This window comes from Sciurus carolinensis, chromosome 2 (assembly GCF_902686445.1).
Source record: "Sciurus carolinensis chromosome 2, mSciCar1.2, whole genome shotgun sequence".
NCBI classification, from domain to species: domain Eukaryota; kingdom Metazoa; phylum Chordata; class Mammalia; order Rodentia; family Sciuridae; genus Sciurus; species Sciurus carolinensis.
The window spans coordinates 76,331,754-76,349,480 of NC_062214.1; the positions used below are offsets into that span (position 1 = coordinate 76,331,754).

Here is a 17,727-nt window from a genome sequence, read left to right on the forward strand (position 1 = left end):
AAAATCTAGATGTTACATCAATAAAATCCAATGACAGCATGGCAGAAGAAATGACAAAAAAGGAGTTCAGAATGTACATAATTAAAATGATCATGGAAGCAAACGATGAGATGAAAGAGCAAATGCAGGCATTGAATGATGAGATGAAAGAGCAAATGCAGGCATTGAATGATAGCACCAATCGACAGTTAAAAGAGCAAATACAGGAAGCAAAAGATCATTTCAATGAAGAGTTAGAGATATTGAAAAAAAAACAAACAGAAATCCTTGAAATGAAGGAAACAATAAACCAAATTAAGAACTCCATAGAAACCACAACCAATAGGATAGAACACCTGGAAGACAGAACCTCAGATATTGAAGAAAAAATATTTAACCTTGAAAAAAAGTTGAACAAACAGAGAAGATGGTAAGAAATCTTGAACAGAATCTCCAAGAACTATGGGATACCATGAAAAGGCCAAATTTGAGAATTATTGGGATTGAGGAAGGCTTAGAGAAACAAACCAAAGGAATGAACAATCTATTCAATGAAATAATATCAGAAAATTTCCCAAATCTGAAGAATGAAATGGAAAATCAAGTTCAAGAGGCTTATAGGACTCCAAATACACAAAATTACAACAGACCCACACTGAGGCACATTATAATGAAAATACCTAACATACAAAATAAAGACAGAATTTTAAAGGCTGTGAGAGAAAAGAACCAAATTACATTCAGGGGGAAACCAATACGGATATCAGCAGATTTTTCAATCCAGACCCTAAAAGCTAGAAGGGCCTGGAACAACATTTTTCAAGCTCTGAAAGAAAATGGATGCCAACCAAGAATCTTATACCCAGCAAAACTTACCTTCAAATTTGATGATGAAATAAAATCATTCCATGATAAACAAAAGCTGAAAGAATTTACAAAAAGAAAGCCAGCATTACAGAACATTCTCAACAAAATATTCCATGAGGAAGAGATAAAAAACAAAGAAGCAAATCAGCAAAGGGAGGAATTATCCTAAAGGAACTGTCAAATAAAGGAGGAACCAAGTTGTGTCAAAAAATAAATAAATAAATAAATAAAATTTAAAAAATGAACCAAATGACCGGGAATACAAATCATATCTCAATAATAACCCTGAATGTTAATGGCCTGAATTCATCAATCAAAAGACATCGACTGGCAGATTGGATTAAAAAGAAAGATCCAACAATATGTTGCCTGCAAGAGACTCACCTCATAGAAAGAGATACCCATAGACTAAAGGTGAAAGGATGGGGAAAAACATACCATGCACATGGACTTAGCAAAAAAACTAGAGTATCCATTCTCATTTCAGATAATGTGGACTTCAAGCCAAAGTTAGTCAGAAGGGATAAAGAAGGACATTTCATACTGCTTAAGGGAAGCATAAATCAGCAAGATATAACAATCATAAACATCTATGCCCCAAACAGTGGCTCATCCATGTATGTTAAACAAATCCTCCTCAATTTTAGAAACCAAATAGACCATAACACAATAATACTAGGTGATTTTAACACGCCTCTCTCACCACTGGACAGATCTTCCAAACAAAAATTGAACAAAGAAACCATAGATCTCAATAACACAATCAATAATTTAGACTGAACAGACATTTATAGAATATACCATCCAACCAAGAGCGAATACACTTTCTTCTCAGCAGCACATGGATCCTTCTCTAAAATAGACCATATATTATGCCACAAAGCTAATGTCAGCAAATACAAGAAGATAGAGACACTACCTTGTATTCTATCAGATCATAATGGATTGAAGTTAGAAATAAATGAAAGAGTAAAAAACAGAAACTACTCCAACACCGGGAGATTAAACAATATGCTATTATATGATGAATGGATAACAGAAGATATTAGGAAGAAAATTAAAAAATTCTTAGAGGTAAATGAGAACAAAGAAACATCATATCAAAATCTCTGGGACACTACGAAAGCAGTACTTAGAGGAAAATTCATTTCATGGAGCGCATTTAATAAAAGAAGTAAAACTCAACAAATAAACGACCTAACACTACAGCTCAAAACCCTAGAAAAAGAAGAACAGACCAACACCAAAAGTAGTAGAAGACAGAAAATAGTTAAACTCAGAGCTGAAATCAACGAAATTGAAACAAAAGAAACAATACAAAAAAATTGACAAAATAAATAGTTGGTTCTTCGAAAAAATAAACAAAATTAATAAACCTTTAGCCACACTAACAAGAGAAGACGAAAAAAAACCCAAATCACTAAAATTCAGAATGAACAAGGAAATATCACAACAGACACAATTGAAACACAAAACATAATTAGAAGCTATTTTGAAAATCTATACTCCAACAAAATAGAAAATTTCGAAGACATCAACAGGTTTCTAGAGACATATGAATTGCCTAAACTGAACGAGGAGGACATACACAATTTAAATAGACCAATTTCAAGTAATGAAATAGAAGTCATCAAAAGCCTACCAACAAAGAAAAGTCCAGGACCAGATGGGTTCTCAGCCGAGTTCTACAAAACTTTTAAAGAAGAACACATTCCAATACTTCTCAAAGTATTCCATAAAATAGAAGAGGAGGGAACTCTCCCAAACTCATTCTATGAAGCCAATATCACGCTGATACCTAAACCAGACAGAGACACATCTAGGAAAGAAAATTTCAGACCAATATCCTTGATGAACATCGACGCAAAAATTCTCAACAAAATTTTAGCAAATCGCATACAAAAACATATTAAAAAGATAGTGCACCATGATCAAGTGGGTTTCATCCCAGGGATGCAAGGTTGGTTCAACATCAGGAAATCAATAAATGTCATTCACCATATCAATAGACTTAAAGTCAAGAATCACATGATTATTTTGATAGATGCAGAAAAAGCATTTGATAAAATGCAGCACCCCTTCATGCTCAAAACACTTGAAAAAATAGGGATAGTGGGAACAGAACATTCCTTAACATTGTAAAGGCCATCTATGCTAAGCCCATGGCTAATATCATTCTAAATGGTGAAAAACTGAAAGCATTCCCCCTTAAAAACTGGAACAAGGCAGGGATGCCCTCTTTCACCACTTCTATTCAATATCGTACTTGAAACTCTAGCCAGACCAATTAGACAGACCAAAGAAATTAAAGGGATACGAATAGGAAAAGAAGAACTCAAACTATCCCTGTTTGCTGATGATATGACTATATACTTAGAGGAACCAGGAAATTCCGCCAGAAAACTTTTGGAACTCATAAGTGAATTCAGTAAAGTAGCAGGATATAAGATCAATGCACATAAATCTAAGGCCTTTTTATACATAAGTGATGAATCTTCAGAAAGAGAAATTAGGAAAACTACCCCATTCAAAATAGCATTGAAAAAAATAAAATATGTGGGAATCAATCTCATGAATGAGGTGAAAGACCTCTACAGTGAGAACTACAGAACACTAAAGAAAGAAATTAAAGAAAACCTTAGAAGATGGAAAGATCGCCCATGTTCTTGGATAGGAAGAATTAATATTGTCAAAATGGTCATACTACCAAAAGTGCTATACAGATTCAATGCAATTCCAATTAAAATCCCAATGATGTACCTTACAGAAATAGAGCAAGCAATTATGAAATTCATCTGGAAGAATAAGAAACCCAGAATAGCTAAAGCAATCCTCAGTAGAAAGAGTGAAGCAGGGGGTATCGCAATACCAGATCTTCAACTCTACTACAAAGCAATAGTAACAAAAATGGCATGGTATTGGTACCAAAATAGAAAGGTGGATCAATGGTACAGAATAGAGGACACGGACACAAACCCAAATAAATACAATTTTCTCATACTAGACAAAGGGGCCAAAAATATGCAATGGAGAAAAGATAGCCTCTTCAACAAATGGTGCTGGGAAAATTGGAAATCCATATGCAACAGAATGAAACTAAACCCATATCTCTCACCATGCACGAAACTAAACTCAAAATGGATTAAGGACCTCGGAATCAGACCAGAGACCTTGCATCTTGTAGAAGAAAAAGTTCGTCCAGAGCTTCAAAATGTCGGCTTAGGACCAGACTTCCTCAACAGGACTCCCATAGCACAAGAAATAAAAGCAAGAATCAATAACTGGGATAGATTCAAACTAAAAAGCTTTCTCTCAGCAAAGGAAACTATCAGCAATGCAAAGAAAGAGCCTACAGAGTGGGAGAAAATCTTTGCCAATCATACTTCAGATAGAGCACTAATCTCCAGAATCTATAAAGAACTCAAAAAACTCTACATCAAGAATGCAAATAATCCAATCGACAAATGGGCTAAGGAAATGAATAGACACTTCACAGAAGAAGATCTACATGTAATCAAGAAACATATGGAAAAATGTTCAACATCTCTAGTAATAAGAGAAATGCAAATCTAAACCACCCTAAGATTCCATCTCACCCCAATTAGAATGGCGATTATCAAGAATACAAGGAACAACAGGTGTTGGCGAGGATGTGGGGAGAAAGGTACACTCTTACATTGTTGGTGGGGCTGCAAATTAGTGCAGCCACTCTGGAAAGCAGTGTGGAGACTCCTTAGAAAACTTGGAATGGAACCACCATTTGACCCAGCTATCCCACTCCTTGGCCTATACCCAAAGGTCTTAAAATCAGCATATTACAGAGATACAGCCACATCAATGTTCATAGCTGCTCAGTTCACAATAGCCAGATTGTGGAACCAACCTAGATGTCCTTCAATTGATGAATGGATAAAGAAACTGTGGTATATATATACAATGGAATATTACTCAGCCATAAAGAATGATAAAATTATGGCATTTGCAGGCAAATGGATGAAATTGGAGAATATCATGCTAAGTGAGATAAGCCAATCTCAAAAAACCAAAGGACGAATGATATCGCTAATAAGCGGATGATGACACATAATGGGGGGTAGGAGGGATTAGTGTTAGGGTTAGAGTTAGGGTTAGGGAGGGGGGCAAGAATGGAGGAAGGAAGGACTGTATAGAGGAAAAAGAGGGGTGGGAGGGGTGGGAGGGGTGGGGAGGAAGGGGAAAAAAATAACAGAATGAATCAACAGCATTACCCTATGTAAATTTATGATTACACAAATGGTATGCCTTTACACCATGTACAGAGAAACAACATGTATCCCATTTGTTTACAATAAAATAATAAAAAAAAATTATTTGCTGAGCAAATACAAAAAAAAAAAAAAAAAAAGGCATGGCCCACAGGACATTTTCTCCACCTAAAAAGAGAGATGTGATTCATAAGTCCAGGGATGAATGAGCTTATGAGGGGATAACCAGCAGCCCTGCCGAAGCTTTCTGAAGCCACCAAGTTCCTGAAAGTCATCCCAGCATTTCATTATAATTATACACATGTGCTGTGCACACAGCTCACCAAAACTGTAAGTGAGTAATTGTACATATTCACCATCTCCACACACTTTACATATCCTGAGTGATGTGGAACCAACCTTTTTCCTTAGGCAGATGTCCTAGTGAATATTCCAAAGTAATTCTAGGGGGAGATCAAAGTGGGTATATAATTGTCCTGAAAACTCTATCTTTCTTTTTCATAATATTAATAATACCAGGCTTCTCCCTGTGAGATCAACCAGTGTCACACAATAGCCATAAGGTCTCACTGCTCTCTGAAAGTAAAGAGGAAGTAGAGAGGTCAGTGTATAATATGCTTGACCAACTCTAGAGACTAGGTGCACTTGAGTGACAGCCTTCCAGCTCTGCAGAAATTAGGAGCCTGACCCAAATGAGGGAGTGCTGGTTTGTCAGAACAAGTCTGTATCTCCCCTGCGCCCATCTTTGAATCCCCTTCTTGGCTGTGCTGAGTCTAGACCCTCACTGGCTATGGAGCAAAGATGAGAAGATGGCAGTGTGAGGTGAACCATCCTGCTGAATGCTGTTCTCACAAGAAAAATTTTAAGTGGCAGGATCATTCCTTTTATTCTCAGCAGAGGCAAATGAGAGTCTAAAGAGGAATTAGTTGGTCAATCATTAAGTTTGGCACCTTGTCCCTTAGCAGCAGAGTCAGTAATATGTCCAGAGTCCTGTAGGGAAACACACATTCAGTAACCCCCATGACTTGATTACTAGCCTAGCAACTCCTCCTATACCCAAGGAGTGTCATTTAAATTAATGTCTCAGCAAAATTAACAAGTATTGCTAGTTTTTCACAAACTAGGGAAATGGCCCAAATAGTGAATCTGCCCCCAATCAGCAGCATTCTCTACATAGAGACCAGCTGCTGTATGGTATGACTGTGTCCCTCAAATTTCATCTGTTGGGAACTTAATCCCCAAATTCATATATGGTTAATGGTATTTAGAGGTGGGACCATAGGAGGTGACTGGATCCTTAAGGCTCTGTCCTCATAAATTTCTTAACCAATTTGGGGGTTAATATCTGGATTAATGTATTAGTGAGGAAGTGACTTTGTTATACAAGCAAGTTGTCTGTGGCACGCTTGCTCTGTCATATCCCATGATGCTTTCTGACATGTTGTAACACAGCAAGAAGGACCTCACCAGATGCCAAGCAGATGCCAGAGTCATTCTCTTGGATTTCCAGCCTTCAGAGTGTGAACTACAAAAACAAAACCCTATTCTTTATAGCCAGATATAGGTATTTTGCCGTATTTAGTTATAACAACTCAAAATGGACCAGATCACTATTCTTAGTCCTTGCTTGGATATGACAGCTCTTTCCCAAGCCCATACCCAGGCAATCGGCATCCTGCAGAGGAACAAGTGGCTGGAGCAGGCATGGCTACCTCCACAAGCTGCAGATCATGCTGCCACTCAAAGATGAAGGTTCTGAAATCCCTCACTGTGCATATACCCAGCTGTGAATTTGTGGTCAAAGAACTTCCATGGAAGTATGACTCAATGCCAAGGGAATGAAGTTCATTTTTGATAGCACCATTTCATAGAACTATTATGCTCACTCACCTGTTTGCAAGGTGGAGTTGTGCTATGTAAACACAGGTGTGCAGGGAATTTAGCCCCAAGAGTGGACAAAACACCTTTGGAACAGGTTCTCCTTCACAAAGACTAGCTCTGCTCCCCTACTGTAGACTTCACCTCTGTGTGCTCCTCCTGAGAGATGCCCACATGTGGGATGTCTGCTTCCAGACTACCCTCAGCATGGTGATCCAAGCCCCAGGCTGCAATAAGTCCCTGCTAACAGGGACTTTCTTTTGTGCACTATGGTAGGAGGAAGTCAAGACTCTTGTTATGCACCATCTTAATGGACAGTCAAGGCACAGTCCCCAGCAAGATTTTCAAAAGAACAACAAAATGAAATATCCAGCAAACCCACCACTATTTACTGACTCCAGGTTCAAGCTGAATCATTCATAATCAATCATCCTCTGTGTGGCAGAACTAGTCCCAGCAATAAATTTTTAATACCTTTTTCTTTCTGAGCTAACCTCACCTATACCAAAGTCTCTCTAATTGCTAAAAGCATGCTTATCCTTGTGAATAGCAGAATGCATATTTGCTTTTTTTTAAGATTCCCATAAGTCTCAAACTAGATAAACTAGAAATTTTAAATGAGTTTTTTAAGGTACCTGAAAAATTCCATGAAAGAGAATCCATATCCATGTTGCTCTGCAATTCCTGCACAAACGACATTTGCAGATGCTCCAATCAGTGTCCCATTACCTGGAATCAAAAATGTTAAAATAGAATAAAATCCCAATTCATCTTGGTGGTAGGTTGCTGCTCTCTTATGTTTTGTAATATTTGGACCATCTCAGAGGCTTTGATTTGATCATTACTTTACAGGCACTATCAAAGTGATTTCTTTATAAATATCTATAAACACACACACACACTTGCAACCAGAAAATAAGTTCTCTGCTTGTAAATACCATTATTCTTTCACAAATAGAACTATAGTCTCTCTGTGAGAGAAAAAAGGAGATGCTAAGGAGAATGGGCAAGTCACAGTGGAATCACCTGGCCTGTATCTTTTAGAGGAAAATGCAATTAGAGCTAGCAAACACAGGTGATAATGTGTGTCCTGTGAGGCATTGGAATGAAATCTCAGACAGAAATTACCTTCCTTGGACTCCAGGCCCAGATACCTGCCAGGAAATTCTTTCAGTGAATGAAAGAATGGATGAAAACAACCAAGTGAAACAATGAGGTTACTTGGCATTGTTCACCAAAGGGCATCTCCTTTATATGAAATCCTTCCCAGGTAAGTCTTTTTTGATAGTGAACAAGATGAGAGATGCACTTACACACATGAACATAAGCCAGTCCTCATGGCCTGGGTGAGGGATAGAGCCAAGGTCAGCCAATCAGATCATTAGATCTCCCCCTTCCCCTCACACAAACACACAGTGATTGGTTCAGGGAAGGGTGAATCTGCATGGCCAAGTCAGTGGACCTCTTCTCTCCCTTGAGCTGTGGCAATCAATTCTCAAGGATGGGTACATGACCCAGATACAGCCAGTCTAGCTGAGTGCTAATCTGTGCCTCAACATTTGAAGAACAGACTCTCTTTCTGTGGAGGACTGGTAGCTGTGAGACACTGCTCTGTAGCCACCCAGCGCAAGGCTATGACCTTCTGTGACCAGAGAGGAGGATCTGTGTCCACATGAAGAAATGAGGCAGGGCTCCTGCTTTGGCCTTGGGGAGGTGGATGACATAGAAATGAGCGGGAACAGCACAGGACTATGTCAGGTAATTGATTGTGCAATCTTTATACATTGGATTTCTGCTCACCTTCTCAGAAATGTAGCCTGAAAACACCGCAGAGATTGCTCTCCCCTCAAAATCCTCCCGAACCAGAATACATCCTCACAACCTGACCTCCCCCTACTAGGTCCCATCCTTCTCAGACATTCCTTTGTAAGAAGTCACCTGGCTTCCTGAAGGCCTTCTGACCTGGAAGGTAAAACATTATCTTATTAAGTCTCATTAACCCTGTTTCTTTTCAGGATACTTTCAATTATGGGAAACAGAAAACCTGACTAACAGTGGGATCATCTCCCATGGAATGAGAAACTTGGAGGTGGAAGGCTGATGAGCCTCTGTTCAATGTGTCATGTCCAGGGCAGGTCTCTGGGCATCTCTTTTTATCAAAAGATGGTTTCACCACCACATCAGAAGCAGGAAGATATGGAAGAGAATGGGCGCCCATCTTTTATATGAGGGAGGCAAAATGACAAAAGGTTCCCAAACAGCCTTTCCTTATGTCTTATTAGTCAGTCAAATGAGGCAATCAAAGTGGGCATGGCACAGGGAAGCCACAGAGAAGAGTGTGGGGAGGGAGCTGGGGCAGCCCCCAGCTGTGTGTTATTTCTGCGGACACAGCAGAAAGAATACTAGCTATGGGTTCAGAATAGCTCACCGTCCCAAATCTTCTTAGCACTGTAACTTGTGCAGACCAATGATCATTTCTGTTCTATTAAGTTTTTGGATATAATGAAAGAAAGATGCAAAACAAGATGATGACAGCAATAGAGAAAGTCTCTCCCGTGTGATGGGCAGTCAGAGGAGGAGCAAGCCCGAAGATGTTGCTGCAGGGCTCAGACAGGATTTGTTATGGTCATCTATGTGTTCCACCACCCACCAGCATGCACAGAACTGGTCCCACACTCAGACTGGAGACAACTCCAGGCAGCTCTGCCACATGACAATGTCCAAAGGAAGGAGTGAGTTTGTTCTCAGGAACAGGCAAGTCTTTATCAGAAGCCTCCTCCACTCCCAAAGAAACACCCTCAAGACTCTTTGATTGCAAAGGGCCATACCTGCCCACCTTCATGTCAGTTACCTACCAGGAAAGGAGCCATCTGCCTTTCCCTGCCTGTCATGGGCAGGAGAATGTAAGGGAGTCAGCTTCATCAGTGTGAGATGAGGACAGAACCACCTCCACCTCCAGAAATCTTATGGAGCAATTGTGGAGTCACTTAAGATTGTAAGTGTACTATTTATTCAGATGCCAATGGTTGTTGCAGTACAAATGCTTCTCAACCTAACAATGGGGCTACATCCTGACAGACCTATTGTAAGTTGAAAATGTTCTAAGTTAAAAAAAAAAAAAAAAAAAAGTTTTTTTACTTAGAATGCCTAACCTAGCAAACACCCTAGCTTAGCAACACTACACTGCAGAGGATCTATTGTTTCCCCCTCATGATCATGTGGATTACTGGAAGCTGCAGCTCACTGCCACTGACCAGTGAGAGAGAAAGAAAGAGAGAGAGAGAGAGAGAGAGAGAGAGAGAGAGAGAGAGAGAGAGAGAGAGAGAGAGAAAAGAAGAAGAAGAAGAGGAGGAGGAGGAGGAGGAGAAGGAAGAGGAGGGGGAGGGAGGAGAAAAGGAAGGAAGAAAGGAAGGAAGGAAGGAAGGAAGGAAGGAAGGAAGGAAGGAAGGAGGAGAAAAGGAAGGAAAGAAGAAGGAGAGAAAGAGGAGGAGGAAGGGAGGAGGGGGAGGGGGAAGAAGAGGAAAAAGAGAAGAGAAGAGAAGAAGAGAAGAAAGAAGAGAAGAGAGAAGATCTTGTGCATAGTGCTAGCCCAGGAAAGGAGTAAATCTCACAATTTGAAGTATGGTTTCTATTACATTCATATCACTTTCATACCACTGCAAAGTCAAAAAATTGCTTAAATCAAACCATTTGTAAGTCAGGAACTGCCTGTAACTTATAAAATGCTAGCACGGTTTTGATGGTGACATAGGTTCTGTGTAGTGTCTCTAAGTGACATAGGTTCCATGTAGTCAGGAGAAAGAGGTCCTAGGTGTCACTCCCCTAGCTCAAGTCTCTGCCCCAGTTTCCATTGGCATAGAAGTCGATGGGGACTGGTGTGCATGATGAGCAGCTGTTGTCTGTCTTAGCATTTCTGGATTATCCCACATGGAAATGTGATCAATGGATCTAGAGATGGAATGAGAACCATTTTGAAAATTATTCCCTGCCCTGCTTTTGGTGAACATTTCATACAAAGACTCTCCAGTCTAACTTCCTGTGTCAGCCAGTGCAAGTTGGATTAAACAGGCCATACTCCCAGACCTCTGGTAAGTTTCCACTTGATAGAAAACATAAAAATGAACTCTGTGCACTGGCATTCCGTTTGGCAAGTTAAAAAGCCACCTGTCCTTAAAGATACATGACTCAAGGAAAGCAACAGGTTTGAATACAGTCACACGCTACTTGAATTGTTCCCAATCTCTCACTAGCCATGCACAGAACTGTTCATTTCCCTTGTTCTCTGTGTTAATGTCACTTACTCTGCTGGGTGTTTCTGCCCTAGGATTGCAGCTATCGAGCAAGCCTTAACGTGCAAACTTGCCTCAGCTTCTTGCTTTCCAGGAAGCTCACACTATTGACAGATTTTTTAAAAAAGATTTTGAATTGTTCTTAGTTTAGAAAAAAAGAGTAACCAAAAAATATTAAGGTCAGACCAGTAAAGAAGTTTTTCTTTCAAACTATCTAGTGAATGTCCCCCCATTTGTACAGCAACTGGTAATCCTAATGCCAACTGCAAACTTCTATTTAAAGGGTTCTTCAAAATGCCAGATGCTGGAAGAATGGGGAGATACTGTTTCATAGGTATGGAATTTCAGTTGGGAATGATGAAAAGCACTTTAGAGATGGATGATGATGGTGGAACAAGGTGAATTCCAATATGAAGACACCCTTGGCTGACAGGTGACTTACAATGTGAATTACAATGAGTTAGGTACAATGTGACCATATCTAATGCCACAGAACCACACAGTTAAAAATGACTAAGATGGTCAATTTTATGTTATGTATTTTACCAGAGTATTTTTTTTGTACTGGGGATTTAATCAAGGATGTTCTATGCCTGAGCCACATCCACAGTCCTTGTGACTTTTTACATTGAGACAGGGTCTCATTAAGTCGCTGAGGCTGGCCATTAACTTACAATCCTCCAGCCTCAGCCTCTCAAGTCACTGGGATTACCACAGTATTTTCTAAATGCCAAACCTGGAGGCAATGAGAGAGAGGACCCCATAGAAGTACAGCATTAACCGCCAGCACAAATGATCATCTGCTATGCCAGAAGCAAGTGCCTTTCAAAGCTATTAGGTTAAAAAGATCCTAAGACTTATAACCTGCATTATTCCCTACTGTTGTATCCCTACTTCCCAAGTGCACTCATAAGTATCTAATCCTATTTGAAGTTATCAGCCTGTAGATGATTTGTATTAACATCTATCCCTGAGAATTCCCCTTAGTCACCCCACATATTTTAGGGAAATCACAACTAGCCCAGAAGACCTCTCACCCTTTAAGACCCTGCTCAGAACCTCCCTGTTTGGAGCATCTTCTCTGACTTTTCCTCCAGTCTTTCTTGGGCACCTCTTGAGGACTCAGGGCATCCACTACAATAGGATGTCTGGGAAGAATTAATTGCCTGGCACAATTTCAGGCTATTACAGCAAATACTCAGTAAGTCTGAATGAACAAAATCCCACATGGAGGATGTACTTCCAGGTGTCCTTGGATTCTGCTTCTGTTGCCAGTGTTACACATAGCCATGAATGAAGTTCCTGATGCTTTTCCTGGGGCTGTTTCTTAGATGTGAGCAAGTTTCCCAGTTCCGTACTCTTGTAAGAAGTTCAGTCCTGAACCACTGAATTAGAGGAATTAGCTGTCCTTTGAAATTATAGAAACTTCACTATATGGCATTAATCCCCCCTTCACAAACAAGGAGATAAACTAAAGAGAAAGTTATTGATATAATAGAGATCAATCAATGAACAAAGAAGGCAGGATTATCTAAGCATGCCTGGATGTAAGAATAAAAACTTACAGTACATCTGGTGTGCTTAGTTGAGATTCTCCACAACTCTCCTGTATTCTCAGAGGTGATTAGGCTTTCTTAAGGTGAGAAGGTTCCAGTTCCCTTGGAGACCAAAGGCTTCATGTTTGGTCCCCAAAGTCAGTTTCATTCAACACTCTAGTTTACTTTGCAATTTCTCTAAACTACAACTCTACCATCACCACCAAAATAAACCTTCCTTTTTCCTACTATGAGGTTGGAGTCTCTCCTTCTCAGAGCTCACCCATTGATCACCATCACCCTTCCTCCTACCCATCCCCCTCTTAAGGAAGAAATAAGGGAAGGGGGCAAGGATAAAGAAAGAGAGAGAAGTGTCACTGAAGGTGACTTTGGATTCATAAGCCACAGTCCACGTGGCACAGCATGGTTGCACATTAACTTTGGGATTTCAATCGCAATCATCCTCAGGCCATGAGCGTGGAATGTCAGAGGCAGTTCTTGGAGAGGGAGAAGTGACAGGCTTTACAGAGGAACTGAGTAGCTCTGGAATCATTCCAAAGTAGATGTGTTTCCCCTCAGGGAATCTGTGAGGCTCTCCTTAATTTACTTTCGATCTGATATTCACTCGCTGTTGCTTCAGGCCTGGCAACAGTGTGGGCGTGCTCTCGCGGGGCAGTCAGCACTTGCTTACCTCCCAGGCAGGCTCCGAGGGCCAGGGCGTACATGAGTGGCGGGGCAGGCAGGCTGACCTCAGGGTCTTGGCTCAGGTTCAGGAGCACAGGAATCTGTGTAGGAAAGGCACCACATCTCACAGAAGCTCACAAGAGCTGCACATTGTGACAAACTTAAAAAGTCCCAAGTGCTTTTGCAACAGTAAGACTGTAGGAAGCATAGAGATGCATGAAGGGAAATGAAAGCCAACTTTGAAATCCACAAAAACTTGAGTTGAGACCCATATCTTTGTGTTTGGATCCAGCCACATGGCCAAAAGGCTCTCCTTGTTCATAGCTTGTCCCTCTGCTGCTGCTGTGGGTCTTCGGTGGAGTAAAGTCATGTAGCTTCTAACACAGCATGTCTGAGGATGTTACAGTCCAACCACCATTTGGGAAATCCTGCAAATCCCATGCTTATTTTACACATGAATCATTTAAGTTAATTATCAAACATTCCTCAGATGTATCATTGACAGATCAGGAAACTGAGGCACAGATAGGTGCCAGAACACATTTCTCACAAGTGACCAAGTCAGAACAGTTCTCTGCTTCCAAACTGCACACTGGAAAACCAGGGTTAACCTGCTTCTCAACACAGCTCTCTGCCAGTCTTCTCAACCCCACTGACATTCATTGTAGGACACAACAGGTATAGATTCTACAACTAGGAACCACCAACCTCTAGTAAGTCATGTCAACAATAGGTGCACCTTTCTGGCAGAGCTGAATTTCACATTATTATAACTAAGAAAATGTAGTGACTGTGAAACTTCTGTAGAAATCTATGTTCCAAAATGTGATGTGTTTAAGTCTCCCTGAATATTTTTTTAATTGATGGTTTGTTGTTCTGTGTCTTCAGGACACACACACACAGTGATTTTCTTAGACCGTTGACCTCCTAAATGTGCCATGGAACTAGGATATGGTCATGTGGCAACTTGGTCTGTGAGTGATGGCAAGTGAAGGATTCTCACCTCTGGGCACTGCAATACCCTCCAGGACTGCTCTCCCCTCACCAGAGGGAGCCCACTGTACATCCACCACTTAGAGAAGATTTGCAACCCCACACAACTTGTCAGGACCAGTGTCAGCATCAAGCTAATGGAGGAAACAATCTCTATGCTGCTCACATTTCTGCTTCTCTAGATCTTAGCACTTCTTTAGCTCATACAATGGCAGAGTTGGGATTTGAGCTCAAATGGACCCTCTGCAGAGCCTGAACTGTGAATTCCTACAAAGGTTCACATTATTAACCTAATGCCATCCACTGGGTCTGATTCAGTGCTCTGTATTATTGTGTTCCTGAACATTTTAGGAAAGGATGAGTTAAAACCAAAACAACATCAAGTAAAAAGCAAAAGGTAAACGCTAAAGTGAAACGGCTTCTGACTTTTATCACCTCTAAAAGAGTGTTTGTTCCCCTGTCAGGTGTCACAGCCAACAACTACAACTGCCCTAAAACCTCCTTCTGGGGCCTGCAAAGAAACCTGGGGGGAGAAGATGCCTAAGAACAAGACAGCCTTAAGAAGCTGACTTCCACACAGAGGCTGACTGACAGCACAGATAACCATGAGTATCCAAGAAATCAGCTAAAGGAAACCCACAAGATTATGTGCATAAATTACCATTTTTTGTATTCAACATCCAGGACAAGAATAATAACATTTTAACTTGAAAATTGCCTGAGACTCCTTCCTGTTCAAGTCAATGAGGTTGAAAAGATCAGGCTTCAATGGAGAAAAACTGTCAGAGAATTCTCAGTCTTTAGCAAGGTATTTCAGGTTTTCAGTTGCAGTCTACAGGGCAATGTAGCAAAAAACTAGGAATGCTGCCCACAAATGCAGGTCTGAGTTCCGATTCCCACAGCTCACTGTTGACTGAAGACAGCAGAAGAAAGGAGAGGTAGGCAGATGTGGCAGGAATTCCCCTACATAGAAATATGTGTTAAAATATTGAAATATCTCCATACCAATCAATGGGGAGCCACTGTCCCCAGACCCCAATGCCTCTCCATGTCCCAAGCAAGAGGGAGATTAACAGTGGCACAAAAGAAGGGCCAGAGGGAGCTTCAAGCTGCCTGCTTCAAGGTCTCTGCATCTGCTCTGATTACACTAAATATTGATAAAGTATCAAAATTAAATTGACTTAATAGTGTTAAGCTTTGTTAAATTTGTCACCATTAAAGATAAGCAAAATACAAATAAAAGGAAAGGCTTAAGACAGAGAGATAAGGAAAACCTAACAGAGCAAATCTAATCCACAAAGGCCCTGTCTCTTCCCTCCTACCACCACCGATGACCTGGCTTCGTTTCGATTCATTGAAGCCCTGTCTAGCTCATTTAGAGAGAGAAATCCATCTGCAATCTGGTTCTTTCTACTCTGAACATGGTGAGATAAGTATAAAATCCCCTGGTGTGATCCTACTGTCTTTGGATTACCCAAATTATTTGGCATTCTTCCCTGACCACTGGAAGAAAAGAAATATCACAAATGAATGTGAACAGAGCTTCCAACTATAGCTCTCAGAACATAGCTGACAATATGGATTTAGGGGAAAAAAATCCCAAACTAATGACACATTTTGGTGATACAGCACCAAAGAAGAGAAGGCTTCATTTTGTCTCTTTAAGTTCACACTCCTGAAATAATATAACAACATGCACACACCTTTCTCATGAACACCCCTTCCAAGCTGATCTGCACCCCTCATCAAGCATAGCCCCCAGTTCTCACCAGATCTCTCTCAACCCCACATTTGCCAGCATTTATAGTCACTGGAAATGGCAACTACATCTGTCAGCTCTCTGACCCTGCGTCATTTTCATACATGTCAAAATCTCTATGGACAAGTGTCTCTTGACCTGGCAAATAACCTGGGCCAGAGCTGTTTTGGCACAGCTGACAGAGACTAGGCTAGAATGCTGGCAACTCTGTAGGTCAGGAAGCCAAGTCACTGAACTGTATATCTAACAACAGGTGACTCTGTTCCTACCACTATATTTTCACAGTATGTTCTTTGGTGTCCTTGTTCATTCCTCAGTTGAACCCTGAATGGACCTCTGAAGTATGTGCAGAGAAAATCAGAACTCTAAGAGATGTTTGGTTGGAGCAGACCACATGGACAGTCCAAGAAACCAGACCCCCTACAGCATAACCTCAGATGCCTGTACACCAGGTGATCCAGGCCAGACCATGAAGGTGAGGATGAGGTACTGCACTTCTTTCTACTCTGGCAGAAGGTGGAGAAGGAAATGCATAATTGCTAAGGTCTCAGGCATGAGCCAGACTCCTGTTGCCCATGTAGCCTCTGCATCATGTCCTGAGTCAGAAGACTCCACAATCACACAGAGTGAAGATTCTCCTGGTCAGAGCACACCTTCTATAGGCAGAAAACCTAAATCACCTCCCATTCATATCACTGCATCTGTCAGAGGCCAGAACCAGTGGGAGATATCACTATGCATGTGGATTTATTATGAGAAGTTTCCCCACATGACTCAGAGGATGGGCAGGACTCCCTTCAACCACAATATGGGAAGATAATAAGCAGTTGGAAACCCAGGGACACAGACTCAGATTAATTATCACTGGACCTAGGGAAGAGGGCACCTGTAGACACTGACCTGTCTCCAACACTCATGGTCCCAAAACTTCCATTTTATTCCCAGTCCTTTCCAAGTGACCATCACAAACCAGTGCACCCAGCAGTTTTCAGAGCTGCAGATGAGTAGATGCACCAGGTTGCACCTGGGGTGATTGTCCTACCCAGTGACTTCCATAGGGAAGGTAGATCTGGAAAAGGAACCACCTCTCATTGGGGGAACATAGAGATGAGACTGACTCCAGGCCAGGGAAGGAAAGAGTTGAGAGGGAGAGTTGTGATCAGTAGCAAAGAACTACATAAACCAAAGCACAAGAGCTCTCAGCACCATGCTAAAGAGAGTGGTCCCATATCAATGAAGATGAGGGTATGTCTCCAGTGACAAGGAGGCCTGGCAGGAAGGACAGGCAGAGATGGTGTCTGTGACTCTGAGGGATACAGTGAAGCATTAGAGTAACAACTGTCTCAATAACAGAGTGACCAGAGGATGGTAGGTTGGTGGGAAGGAGGGGGGAGGAGCAAAGTGTCACTTTAGGAAAATTAACCTACTTCAGTTAATTCATTTTTTAATCCATTTACAAACAACTTTCTAAATATCTTCTTTATACTCAGCATGGTGCT

At 41.0% G+C, this 17,727-nt stretch overlaps 1 protein-coding gene across 4 annotated transcripts in view; it reads right to left on the reverse strand.

Moving 5' to 3' along the window:
• The window catches only part of Oca2 (OCA2 melanosomal transmembrane protein), a 389,761-nt gene that overhangs the window by 116,636 nt on the left and 255,398 nt on the right, over positions 1-17,727 (reverse strand). For all 4 annotated transcript variants that reach the window (XM_047540394.1, XM_047540395.1, XM_047540396.1 and 1 more), the window contains 2 exons: positions 13,484-13,577; positions 7,604-7,697 (listed from right to left, as the gene is read on the reverse strand). In XM_047540394.1, the coding sequence (XP_047396350.1) occupies positions 7,604-7,697; positions 13,484-13,577 (188 nt within the window). The remainder of the gene's footprint in view (positions 1-7,603; positions 7,698-13,483; positions 13,578-17,727) is intronic.